Below are 13,511 nucleotides of genomic sequence, written 5' to 3' on the forward strand. Positions count from 1 at the left end.
GAATAAGTCCCTACCCCCAAGGAGCTTACATTAGAATAAGGGGATAGAACACTTATAGGGGAATGGGGACTACAGAAGGCTCATTTGGCATGAGCAGTTACAGGAGTCATAAGCAGAGTCACAGGACAGTTCATCGCCATACCCTTTTACTAGCAATTGTGGCACTGATTTGATTACTGTTTCCAGAGTAAGAGCAAGAGGTGGGAGGGAGAGGGGAAGAAGCAGTACACTCAAGGTGGCTGTACAAGTGACACGGTGCTGACTCTGGGTATATGCCCTCCTGGTGTCCTGGTGGATGGCTACATATGAAGCATGGTCTGGAGTCAGCTAGATATAATAAATTACAATGATGACTCACTCTGCCACCAATCAAGAGAGTTCAGCCGTGGGCAAGAGTGGCAAAACAAAGTGGATTCAGTCCTCCCGGGTGGGGAGGCATGGTCACTGAAGGTGCATGTCCAGAGGGTCATTGTGTCAAGTTGGAAGAAAGTGAACTTCACTGGGGCAGAGAGCCCTTCTGGGGATGCCCTGGTTTCCTGGAGAGTATCTGGATAGCTTATGTTGGTCAGTAGGGACCAAAACTCCACTGAGAATTATTGCTCCCACCGTACCATGCTGTAATCACATCTATTACTCTGGAGCTCCTCTGCACTGCGCGTCTTCCCCACCCCCACCTTTGCTGCTGTGCAAGAATAATAGCTCACATTTTTATAGCAGTTTATGGTTTACAAAATGATTTTCTCACAACAAATCATATGAGGTAAGTGGTGCAAGTATTATCATTCCCATATTTTATGGATGAGGAAATGAGCTTCAGAAAGGGTAGATGATTATCTCAAGGTATCAGAACCCAAGTTTTCTTACTTCACCCCACTACTATGTATTCTGTGCCTTGCTGGACATAGGACTTTCTTCCCCTTCCCAGCTCTCCATCTAATGTCCTTGGTTTACATTGCATAGTGAGATTTTAAGTGGGTGTCCTGATGCAATTTTTAACATTTGCCAACAATATCCTCAAGAGACAGCTTGCTTTCTTGGGGGTGGTCCTGCAGGAGAAGGCAGCGAGTTTGTGGTTAATTTATTGGATTTGGAAAGGTTTTGATTTTTAACAAGGCACAAAAGCAAACTGGATCCATCTCCAAGAGGGAGTGTTGTACCAGGCAGGAAGACATGTCCTGACTATTTTTTTCTTATGTACATTTTTATCAGAATTATTAATCATTGGGAAAAATGGTTAGAGAATAAAACAATGCAATTAGGCCTGTTAAGCCTTCGCAAAAGTTGGCCCAGAGTAAAATCTCTGCACTACCTGCTTGTTTAGGGACAAGTTAACAATACTGGCAATTCATTAGTTACCTACTTCCTTAGCCCTAAGAAAAATTCTTGCTTCATAAGCTGTTTAAGATTTGAGCATTTAATGTTTTCTCTTCATGTTTAAACTTCTTCAGTATAATCAGCATAGGCAGTAATCTCCCAAATGAACAATGCTCCAAATTGGACTTTCCAAGACCTCTGGTATCGAGCCTTGTTCAAAGCAGATATTATTTATTACCCAGTGAACAGAAAGTAGTTAGCGTATTCTTTTTAATGATCAATTAAATATATCCATCATTCTACTAAGAGCTTGTACTCTGTAGAACACTGTGCTAGGGCTGGAAGAAAGGTGGAGTTTAAATGGCATGACTCCTTCTCTCCTGGAGTTTACAGTCTAATAGGAGATTAAGACACCAACCCAATAATATATGAAAAATTAATTAATGAGTTAACTGTTTATCATGAAACTGGGCAGTATTGTCCAGTGATAGGAGATTGAAATGCATTGTGAAGGGTCAGAAATGCGACTTTGATGCTGAATCTTCTATACACTTCAATATTATTCAACCCCACTCCCATCCCTGCCGTGTACTCTTATGTCCTAACTCCTAGAGGAACACAAGGCCTCTAGCGAAATACACAACACATGAACTCCTGAAGGCTTCCAGAAATACGGTAGCCTGAGTCACACAAAGTGCAAGGAAGAAAAGCAGAGAAAAATCACAGATCATTACAACTGAACTACTATGAGCTTCTTAAAATCTTGCCTGCCTTTAATTTCCTCACTCTCACATGTGAAACAAAACCCTCAGAAGAGTTTAGTTAGCACAATTGGGATGTACCAGCACTGAAAGTAGTATAGAAATAGAGGAGGCTCCAACTAGATCTAGGTATGTTCCTGACGCCCATCTCCAGTGTACAACTTCAGCCGAGGTCCTCGTGCATTGGTCATGCTCATATCTGATACACTCCTACTTGTTGCTAACAATTGTCCAGAAAAAAATTATATCAGGTCTGAAGAGGAAGCTTGTTAGCAACTGAGGGGATCAAGGGAAAGTTACTAGAAGAGGTGGCTTTGAAATTGGGGCCTTTAGAATGAGGGTAAGAATCCAGCAAGTGAAGAAGGGTAAGGGAGGCTGGGCATCCCGGACCTAAAAAGCAGCCTGACCAAAGGCACAGAAGGGTAAGTTCATGTTTGTGGGGCAGAGCCAGCTGTTGACTAATAAGTCACATTTGCTGCTCTGAATTTTCAGCAAACCTATTCACAACAAAATTTCTGGTACTCACTGTCTCATCTTCTAGCATGTTGAAGCTGCCACGTGTTAAATAATATCAAAGCAGAGAACATACCATTTTCTATAATAAAATGAAAAGTGACCATTCTTCCTACTCCTCATCCTTAAATATATAGAAAGTACACTTTTCTTGAACATGCTTCCATTTCATGATAGCAGCAACAGGGCCTCCCTAACTTTAGTGGAGACTTTGAAACAAGCCATTCCTCCTAGCCTCTCTGTACTATATATACGCTACTTAAAATTAAAATGCTGTTTCTAGGCACACTGGTAAATCAGGTACACTAAAATAGGTCAGTGCCGAGCGTTTAATGACAGTTGCCTCTAATAGCATAATTATTGAGGCTCAACACCATGTAACCATTTGTTACATAGTTGTTCGTAGTTAAACTGCATTATTAGGTGATTTCATATTTATGTAAAATAAGAAACATTAATTACAAGTACATTAATTAAATTCAGTAAATTTGTGGAACTTAAAGGGAAAAGATTATCCCTCTTAATCAAGCAGAGCCATTTGCCTTCTAATTTGCTATAGAGTTCAGTCATCAGTTACCCATAAGGCAGGGTGGTCCGTATACTTTAGCTTCTCCTGGGGTACATTTCACTGGGCTCAGTGCCTCACTACCATATAGGAACTGTGAAAATTTCATATTCAGCCAACTGATAAATGTGATGACAGATGAAAAAGTGCTTTGGAATGAAGACACTCTTACAGTGCGATAGGTCATAGGAAGAACTCTGGACCCTAACTTAAGAGATCCACCCTTAAACCCAGGCCCTGCTGAAAGCTGGCTTCGTAAGTGTATTTTTTCGTAAGTGTAAGGCATTTGATTTATTTCCTGATCAGTGAGGGGATTGTGGACTAGGTGGTATTTAAGATCCTTTCTAACTTTCTATGGTTCTAAGTACCAAAGTACAGATACCCTCCTCTGTATGGGAGAGATTCCTAGAAAGCTGAATGTCACCTGAAATTCTAGAATTCAAATATTGTGTTCCTATTGATTTATATCATAATGACAGAAACGCTTCATTAACAAAACTTGTATCTGTGCAGCACTCTATACTTTTAGAAGTGGCTTTATGAGCATTCTCTCATTAGATTATTCATGACTCTATGAGGTGATGACAAGTATCATTATCTCCCGTTTACAGAAAAGACTAGAGAGGTTGTGGCTTGCCCAGGGTCAAACTATGAGGTGTTAGCAGAGCCAACACTAGAACTCAGTTTTTCTGACTCCCAGTCCAAGAGTTGTTTCCACCAGAGCCATAAATAGGAATTCTAATACCTGGGGCAAATGCAGATGAGCAGGAGTAGGGAGGTGGTGGGGCAGTTCTAAGGTCTTACCACCTGTGTGCTTAGTTGAGGTAGAGTGCAGATAGAAATCACTGAGGGGAGAGAGAACTCAGGAGGCCAAGGTGTTTGAAGGAACTGTGGTGGAGAAGACTGAGAACAAGGTCTGACTTATTGGTGAGCAGTCACCTGGAGGACCATAGATGAAAGTAACGAGGATCTGGCCAGAATGAAGTGAACTCTAAAGGATGAAGTGACCTTGTTGCATGATGTTGGTTGAGGTAGTGTCTGAAGGGGTCAGTGGAAAGCAAAGATCATGCCAACTCCTCCCTCTCTTGTGTCTCAAGGGGTGTGAGAGAAAAATAGCGAGCCCTGGGGCAGGTACTGCGATGTCTTCAGGAGAAAGATAGCTCTCTGTGAGCACCAAGAGATGAAAAGAATGAAAGACAAAGAAATCCAGGTGCTGCTTCCAAGTGACAGTGGAAAAAGAGGGCAGAGGAGAATAGTAATTACTGTGGTTGAGCTGAATAGGAATGAAAGGGTAGGAAAAAGTGTCAGGGTAAAGGGTTTTCAGAAATGATGGAAGGCAGGTGGACCCCAGGCAAAGACTCTCAGATTAAGGGTACAGTTATCGGAAGAGAAGAGTTAGCTCACAAGAGCTATTGCGTGTGCTAATCATTGAGGATACAAATACCAAAAATCAAGGTAGTCCTTGCCTTCAAGAAGCATATATGGGAAGAGGTGTTTAGAAAAGAGTATTTTGGTGTGAAATGCCATTTAGAGTCAGAGAATAATTGTTTGGCATGCTCTTTTACAGAATGATAGTGTTAATGTGATTATTGTGCTAAAAGTGGAGGCGGGGGGAGGGAGGGAAGTGTTGAAACATCTTCATTCAAGCATGGTGATGGCTGAAGAACTGCATCCTCAGTCAAGCTAGATATGGAGAGCTCTCACTAATCAACATTCCAGGTTGGAGGCCTAGGCTAAAGCAGTATGGCTTGGCATGAAGATAACCAGAGAGCCATCTCACAGCGGTTCTTCTTGCTTGCTGTCTCCTGTGGTCCTCTTCCCCACTCTCCATTCCCCCTCTCCCCTGCCAAACCCCTGCAAGAGCAAAGTCAGTGGAGGATTGTGAGGCATAGAAAGAAGGCTTAGGACCACAGTAGAGAAGCAATACCCTCTAGATATCAGCACCTGGGACAAAACCTGGCTGATCAACTCTCTGGCTTTCTATTTCTCATTTTTAAGTGGTATTTAGGGTAATTTCTCTTTTTATTTAATTCCCTCCTATTCTTTCTTCTAAATTTCTTTGCCAGTTGGTCAGTGATCTATAAAATAAACACTTCGAAAGAGATCACTAATGTATGGGACAGGATTTTTAAATAATAGGAGAGACATCCTTAGGAGAAACAAAGTAAATTTATTTCACAAACCTTGCAAGATTTGGGCACACCTCCATAATGGAGGAGTCGAGGTAAAAGGGAACCTGCCCTAATTCATACTCTTAATGAAAAGATTCCCACCCACCTCTATCCCTTCTCACCATTGGCTGGGAGGTGGGCTTACAGTCTAGGCGGGAAAACTCCACAGAGGACCAAGGTTGATCCAGTCCATTCAGGTTTTTCCCTATCAGAACTCAACTGCCAGGGTGGCATCTGAAAGTCTAGGAGAAGAAATGAGGTGGTGGGGGAGGAGAGACCCTTCCTGGAGCAGAGAACAAATAGCTCACAGGAAGTTCATTATCTTCTAACATCTGAGAGAGAGGAGGGGAAGGGCATGCCTACAGTTCCAGGCCCTCACCTTCCAAAATCACAAAGCTAAATCAAATCCCAAAACCTCTCGATTAAACATACCCTGTGAAGTCTTCACAATTATCCATCCCATTCACCAAGTACTAAAGTAACTGTTCTGAATCCTTATGTTGTTGCTTAGTCATTTCAGTCACAAAGATACTGGAGTGGTTTGCCATTTCCTTCTCCAGCTCATTTTACAAAAGAGAAAACGAGGCAAAAATAGTTAACCGACTTTCTCAGGGTCACATAGCTAGTAAGTGTCTGAGGCCAGATTTTAATTCAGAAAGATGAGTCTTCCTGACTCCAGGCCACGCACCAGGCCCACACTGTGCCACCTTGCTGCCCCAGATCCTTATGTAAAGTAATGTAAATCCTTAGGTAACATGATTAATTCTGTCCTGAATTTTTGTGTTTTAAGCTAATATTTTTTATAGAGAGAAAGAAAAATCAGTAATAAATGGCCAATCTCATAGTCAAAATTCAAGTTGTACTCTTGACAATGCTGGCTTCTGTGATCAAGAGCAAGGGACAAACCTTTCAGTGCCCAGTGAGTTTTCCTGAAGCTGTGGATCTGCAATAGTGGAAGAAGTTTCCACATGAGGACTCCTCCAAATTGATGACTTCCCACCCCCACCACCATTGTTTACTGTGTTTCAATTAACATCATAGTAGTCTGTTCTAAAGAAATCCACCCATCTCCTAAAGAGTACTAGGCAACAAAACTTTTCCATTCTGGAAACCCCATAGGAGTTGAGATAGGAAAGATAGGGTAATGAAGTGCCTATATGTAACTGGAAGCTGGTAGCTAATTCACTGGACAAGGAGCCAACTTTGGAGTCAGAAAGACCTGAATTCAAGGCCTTCCTCTTATAAATACCCATTCTGTGACTGTGGACAAGTAACTTAATTTTTCAGTGTCCTCAAGGGACTCTTTAAGACTCTTAAGTTTTAGAGCAGGTAGAAGTCCATAATGGTAGATAGGATTTCCTAATGGTGATAATAATAACAATAATAGGTGGCTTTTATTTAGTGCTTAAAAAGATTTGCAAAGTGCTTTACAATTATCTCAACAATTTTATCCTCTCAACAATTCTGGGAGGTAGTTTTTTTTTTTAATTGTCCCTACTTTATAGATGAGGATACTGATGGTGAGGGAGATGATGAAGTGATTTATTTGCCCAAGTTCACACAGTTATTAAGTCTCTAAAGCTACATTTAAACCTGACTCCAGTCCAGTGCACCCCCTAGCTGCCCCAATAGAAATTCCCTACTCCAATGACATCCCATGTCTATTCCCCACCAAAGAAGTCTTCTTACTTAACAACTGTCTTTCTGTTTTTCTCCTCTCCTTTTCCTTCTCTGCCTCATCACTGTCCTTTCCCCTTCCCATCTCCATATTTCCCTTTGTCGGAGTAGAATGGGTGAGGAGGGGTGTATACAGAGGAAATGGCATATTGCTTACAGGAGAATATGATGAGTAGAAATAAGTATTCTTTCACCTCCTCCTACTCTTTCTTTACCTCCCCCATTATCCCCTTGGCTTGCCAAACACTTTGAAAATCTTTTTTATTTTATCATTGACAAACACATGATTCATGGAAGGAATCTGACTTCAACTTGGTCTCTACCACATAGTACCAAGGGTCATATTTCCATTTCATACTATATATACCATCATAGAACTGTCATTGCTGTGAGGATGCCCATAAGAAAGCCTTTCCGCAAGAAACAGAGAGACAATTAAAAATGTGGAGCAGGCAATGAAACATCTACACTGGGTAAAGTGGAAACCTAGATCTTAGGACCCCAATATCTATAGAATAAATAAAATCTCCTATGCCATCCCTTTCTATACTAGGTGAGTGTGTGGTCTAAAGATTAAGGCATAGATAGAAAATTACTGCTTGGAAGAGAAGAAGGAATTCTCAGTCTAGTGATTGACTAAGCACGTTTGCCCTAAGGCAACTCTCCTAACTATCTAACCAGTGGGGATAATGATCCTACCTGGTGGGGAAAGGGGAAAGAGGCATGAGAATGAGCTTATTGTGTCTAAGGACTTGAACAGCCTCTAGGAAGTTGGCTATTATTACACAATTCTATGCCCACCTCCACATTTTTTTCTGCTAATATCAGGCAGATGAATAGTAACTGGTTAATAGCGTTTTTGCTCTGGAGAATATGTTGCAGCAAAATAAAATATATCAAAGAGTTACTTAATGTAGAATGTTAGAGCTGAAGGAGACCTTGAAGAGATACTTACAGAGAAGCTTCTTTGTTGACTTACCCAGAACACCTAGCTAGTAAATGGTCTGGCCAGGACTCAGACCCACAGTGTTGACCTCCAAGTCCCACTGCACGTAGTGTGAGAAGTACCTTGAAGATGCACTTGAAATCTGTAAAAATGACCATGGATATTTTTCTTTTGGGAAGAAAAAAAAACAACCCAGAAGATAATTTTAGCTTAGAAATAAAGACTCGGATAAAGCAATTCTATCAGGTTTTAATTTCTTTCCTCTTTTTTGGTGGCTATTATTATTATTCATTCTGTTTTTCAAAGCCAGTACATCTTTGATACATCTTGTTTTCCTAAGCATGTTTATGTGGACAAGGAACCATAGAATGTAGATTATACCTTTCGGAGATAGTCTGGCCACATAAGGAGACAAGTAGTTGAAATTTGTGTCAAATTGCTTGTTTAAATGACTTCAGCCATCTCCTTAAAGCCAAGACAGCAGGGGCTGAGGATTTTAAAAGTTGGCAGGGGCAAAATGACAAGGCACAGGCAGACACCTGGTGAGCTGCCAGTTCTGACTTAAAGCTTCAAAAAATAAACTTTCTCAAAGGACACAAATTAAAGTCATGTTTCAGTGCCCATTAAAACAAAATTATAGGCTTTAAGTTGCATACCCAACTACTTTCACTTCCATTAATTTTAAAATATTGCATCTTACAGACTTGTAGGTTCATTCTTACAGTTGTTAGATTAGGCAGTGTGGAATAGCAAATGAGAAATGAAATAGGAATAACCTGGTTGGAATCACAGTTCTGCTCCTTACTGGGTTTAAGGAGCTTGTGTGACCTTGAGTTAGTCCCTCATCCTCTTTGAGTTTCTGTTTGTTCATCAGCAATTGGGGGGTATAATATTTGTTACTAGATGATATTTCCTCTGCTTGTATCAAGCCTGTATTTAGGAAGGTTCATTGTAAACTGTCAAAAACTATATAAATGTGTTTCTCATGCTACAAAGAGACATTTCCTCTTGAAAGACTTGTATTTTGGGAAATGGGTAATGGCATCACTGTATTGCCTCTACAGATGTAGAGATAGGGTTGAGAACTTCTTTTTCATGACCTTTATTTTTCCTTTGAAAGATAGGAGTGGTGGTGGTCATAGTTTAAATTAAATTGAGTGAGTCCATCAATAGGGATTTATTAAGCACTTACAGTGTACTGAGTAAGCACTGTTCTAATCAATCCCGAGTTTCTCCAGAAGATTGCTTTAATGATGGCCGACTAGAGAATACCAGATTCTTTCTATTAGTTGTGTTTGTTTTGTGTGTTTACTGGAACCGGTGATTTTATTGATAAGAGAGCTCCTGTTGAGTATAAGGTGCTAAGCAGTTGTGGACATTTCTGCTGTTGGAAGAATTAAACATCTTATAGAACATCCATGTTGTCCTTAATTCACTGGCAAGGAAATGGATTCTTCTTTTTCTCTTCTTTATGGATACAAATCCATCAAACTATAAATGGTGAATTCTACTCTATATCTCCTTTTGCTGCCGTGTTCCATTACTTTTTCTTGTTGTTTAAAAAGCATTTAGGTAATTCCACTGAGAAGTCCACATCAGCACAGTTTTACTAATGGAATTTCTAATTATTCTTCCCTCAATGCCTACATATTAAAGCATATCAATTATTCTTAATTTATTTGCTATGTTTTATGTAATCTCAGCTCTATCTTACTGTACTCAGCCATTATCAAAATAGAGACTTAAAGTCAGTTATCTCATTTTGCCAGAAAAAAAAATGAGTCATGGAAGAGTTACTACAAGAGTTTCTGAATCTGTATTCTATAAGTATTGAAGGTTTCTTTTTTTTCTCCTTCCTCTTTCCACAGGCCCACCAAACCACCACAGCCAGTCAACTCTGAGGCCACCTCTTCCACCCCCGCACAACCACACCCTGTCCCATCACCATTCTTCTGCCAACTCCCTCAATAGGAACTCACTGACCAATCGACGGAGCCAGATCCATGCCCCAGCTCCTGCTCCAAATGACCTGGCCACCACTCCTGAGTCTGTCCAGCTTCAGGACAGCTGGGTGCTCAATAGCAACGTGCCACTGGAGACCAGGTACGTGACCGACAATTGTCCACTTGTGGTTAATGCAACTGTCCTATCTATTCATCACACCAGGCCCCCTCACACTCGCATACGTATGCAAAGAACTAAGGAGGCTGAGGGGAGGTTCTGTCAGTGTGTAATCTTTGAATAAAGATGTGCTACCAAGCTTGTCTCCTGACACTAACTTTTCCCCTTACTAATTTGACCCTGGATGATGGGTGGATAGACATTTCTTTGTTCACATGTGTCTCCTTTTAATGCTTGTTTACTCTTCTAGACAGCTCTTGTGTACCCAACTAATAGAATTAGCATAACATATTTTTACTCAAAGGCTCATGGGAAACTTGCTTATAAGGGTATATTGACTGAGAGCTACTGATAAATTATGCATTTGGCCTTTTGTGAAGTAATAAATGAAGACTCATTTGAAATTAAGTGTTTGGGGAGACCTTGAGAAACAATCCCTGATTCGAGACTGACAGAAGAATAATTTTAATTTATATTTCATCCGACATGCAGTTTCACTTTAATCCCTCCTGTACACACTAACAGCTTGATGCCTATGGGGCAAACAATAATGTATAAAAACAAATAGGCAGAAAAGGTGCAGCATTAGGTTGAGAGGGAAGAGTTTCCAAAATATGCTTTATGGGTTGTTTGGACCTTTTCATTGCTCGTTCACTTTCAGCCTCCACTTCAAGTTGTCCAGAGCTGTGAGCGTGCTGGATGGTCTGAGATTAGGTCCATCAGTGTTGAAACGTCTTTGGTTTCTCCTCACCAGATCCTTTTAGGCTTTAGAAGGTTTTGCTGGCCCTCCTCCCAGTATTTATTTGTCCAGAGGTACCAGGAGGCAAGACATGTACAGAGTCCTCATAAAACCTTTGTACAATTTAAAACTTTAAAACTTTGCTTGAAAATTTCAATAATTTATTGTGTGGGTATCATGTAAATGGGTTTTATGCTTACTGTTCTCATGGCTGACATGAGCTTTAATTCTGCTAGCAGTTTGATATACCTTTCCTCCTCGGGTATATTATTTGTCTCAAAATCTGAAGTAAGAAGCCAATTCAGTTCAGTAAACATTTATTAAGTACCTATCTGCAAGGTATTGTGCACAATATGTGTAATATTTAGTGTATTTTGTGCAAAGTAGATGTCCTAGACATTAATAGATTTATTTTTAACTGTCAGGAACAGAAAATTTCCATAATACCTACAATCTGAGTTGTCAAAGTACAAAAAACTTTCTAAAAGAACAGAAGTACTTTCTAAAAGTTGTGTGTGTATATATACATATTATTTTGCATTGTTTCCTTCCCCCCACACATACCCCTGCATTGAAAAGTCACCCACTTTTCTATTAATCTACTCTTTAACCAGGAACCATTAAGCTAGAAACCAGAACACTTTTCCTGTTGCAGTTTGGTCCACAGGCTTGTTTGTGAAATCTTTGGGGTTTCGTAGTTGATACTATTTTTAGATCCTGAATTTAAGTTATTTCCTTTTCACTACATATTCATATGGGTTGGCATAGGTGGCTGGCCAAAGGATATTGTGTTTTTAAGGATGTGGCCTAGGATGCAAGCCTGTCATTTAGAAAGTAATTACTAGAGACCAAAAAAAAATAATAATTACTGGAGATGGGAAAAACTATGTAGGGGAGTGAAATGCATGAAGTTGGTGACCTGATAATGCAGAAGTTGTTGGATATAGAATTATAGGCATAGGAATATGGAGCTAGAAGGGACCTCGGACACCATCTTGTTCATCCCTCTAATTTTGCAAATGAATAAATTAAAGACCAGCAAGTTTAAGTGATCTGCCTAAGGTCACACACAGAGTAATGGACAGAGGAAGGATTTGAACCCAGGTCCTCTGATTTCAAAGCCTCTACTCTTTCTTATTCCCCATTTTGGCCATTTCACTCTGATTCAGTTGGTTCATGAACAAAGAATACTGATGAAATGTATATTAAGTGAATAATCCCAAGCTCCCTCTCACCAACACCCTTATTGTCCTGAATGTTATAGACACAGCACAGACCCTCAGATAAACCAGTATTCGTAACTTCCCTTCCCTTAGGGCAGAGACCCCTGCTCTTAAGGCAGCATTTTTTTTCTGTCTTTTGCATAAATTGATCCTGAAAAGTGAGCAGTAGGAATTTCCTCTCTTTTTTTGTCTGTGGCTTTCCTGGTAAGTGGGCAGAGAGAAACAGACAGAGACAGAGAAAGATAGGATAATGACCAGAGCTGATTGTTCATTATTAATGGACTTGTCACTATTACTTGTCATACCAAATAAGACCATCCTAAAACTAAATAGATGATCTTGGAGACTGATAGTTGTAACTATTTCACTACTGGGTTTTTTATTTGTTTTTTGTGGTTTTTTGGAAGGGGAAAGGCAGGGCAATTGGGATTAAGTGACTTGCCCAAGGTCACAATGCTAACTGTGTCAAGTGTCTGAGGCCGGATTTGAATTCAGGTCCTCCTGACTTCGGGGCTGGTGTTCTACTCGCTGAGCCACCTAGCTGCCCCTCACTACTGGTTTTGAAGGTCCAATAGCAATTTATAAAAATCCTTACCACCAAAAATTATTGTGGGTCTTTCAGCATGATGGAAGATCTCAGATCTCGCTGGGATGATGAACAAACTGTATACTATTTCTAGAAACTTTAAGCCAAGTCTAACATGTTTTCATTTAGCCTAATGGAAAGTATCTTTTCCCTTTCATTTGCCCTTTGAGGGTTCCATCACTATAGGGCCTTTTCTCAGTCTTGATCTTGTTTGACTTTTTTGAAGCATCAATATGGTTGGCCACCTCTCCTCCTGCAGAGTTTCTCCTTCCTGGTTTGACCCGATACTATTCTTTCCTCATTCTACCCTTACCTGTATGACTGCTTCATCCAAGTCTCCTTTGCTGTATTATCATCCATGTTGTATCCCTCTAACTTTGGGTATACCCCCAAGGCTCTGTCCTGTACCTTCCTATCTTTTCTCTGTTTGCAATCACTTGGTTACCTTAGCGGTTCCTGTGAGTTCAGTTATAATCTTGATGACTTCCACATCTCTTTATTCAACCACTGTCTCTTCTGAGATCTAGTCCCATATCACTAACTACCCACTGGATATTTTGAACTGGTCCATGCCCTAGGTATTTCAAATCCAACACATCCGAAACAGAGCTCAATATCTTTCTCCAAAAATTCATTGCTCTTTCTGCCTTACCTATTTCTGTCATGAGCAGCACCATCATTCCAGTAACCAGTGACCATAACGTGATGTCATCCTTGGGTTCCTAACTCTCACTCACCCACAATAGCCAAGAAATCACCATTATCTTGTCACTTCTAGCTCCACAATAGCTCTCAGATCCACCCCTCCTCTACTGACATAACCCATCCTAGTCCAAGCCCTTTATCACCTCCAGATCCTTGACCCCTAGATATGCCTCCTATCTGTCTGCCTTCC

The 13,511-nt window shown here is 40.5% G+C and overlaps 1 protein-coding gene across 1 annotated transcript in view; it reads left to right on the top strand.

The window, feature by feature from the left end:
• The window catches only part of TENM2 (teneurin transmembrane protein 2), a 1,009,006-nt gene that overhangs the window by 718,860 nt on the left and 276,635 nt on the right, over positions 1–13,511 (top strand). Inside the window, exon 4 of the mRNA XM_036751277.1 lies at positions 9,816–10,050. Within this exon, the coding sequence (XP_036607172.1) occupies positions 9,816–10,050 (235 nt within the window). The remainder of the gene's footprint in view (positions 1–9,815; positions 10,051–13,511) is intronic.

The sequence above is a fragment of the Trichosurus vulpecula genome, chromosome 3 (assembly GCF_011100635.1).
Source record: "Trichosurus vulpecula isolate mTriVul1 chromosome 3, mTriVul1.pri, whole genome shotgun sequence".
Classification (NCBI taxonomy): domain Eukaryota; kingdom Metazoa; phylum Chordata; class Mammalia; order Diprotodontia; family Phalangeridae; genus Trichosurus; species Trichosurus vulpecula.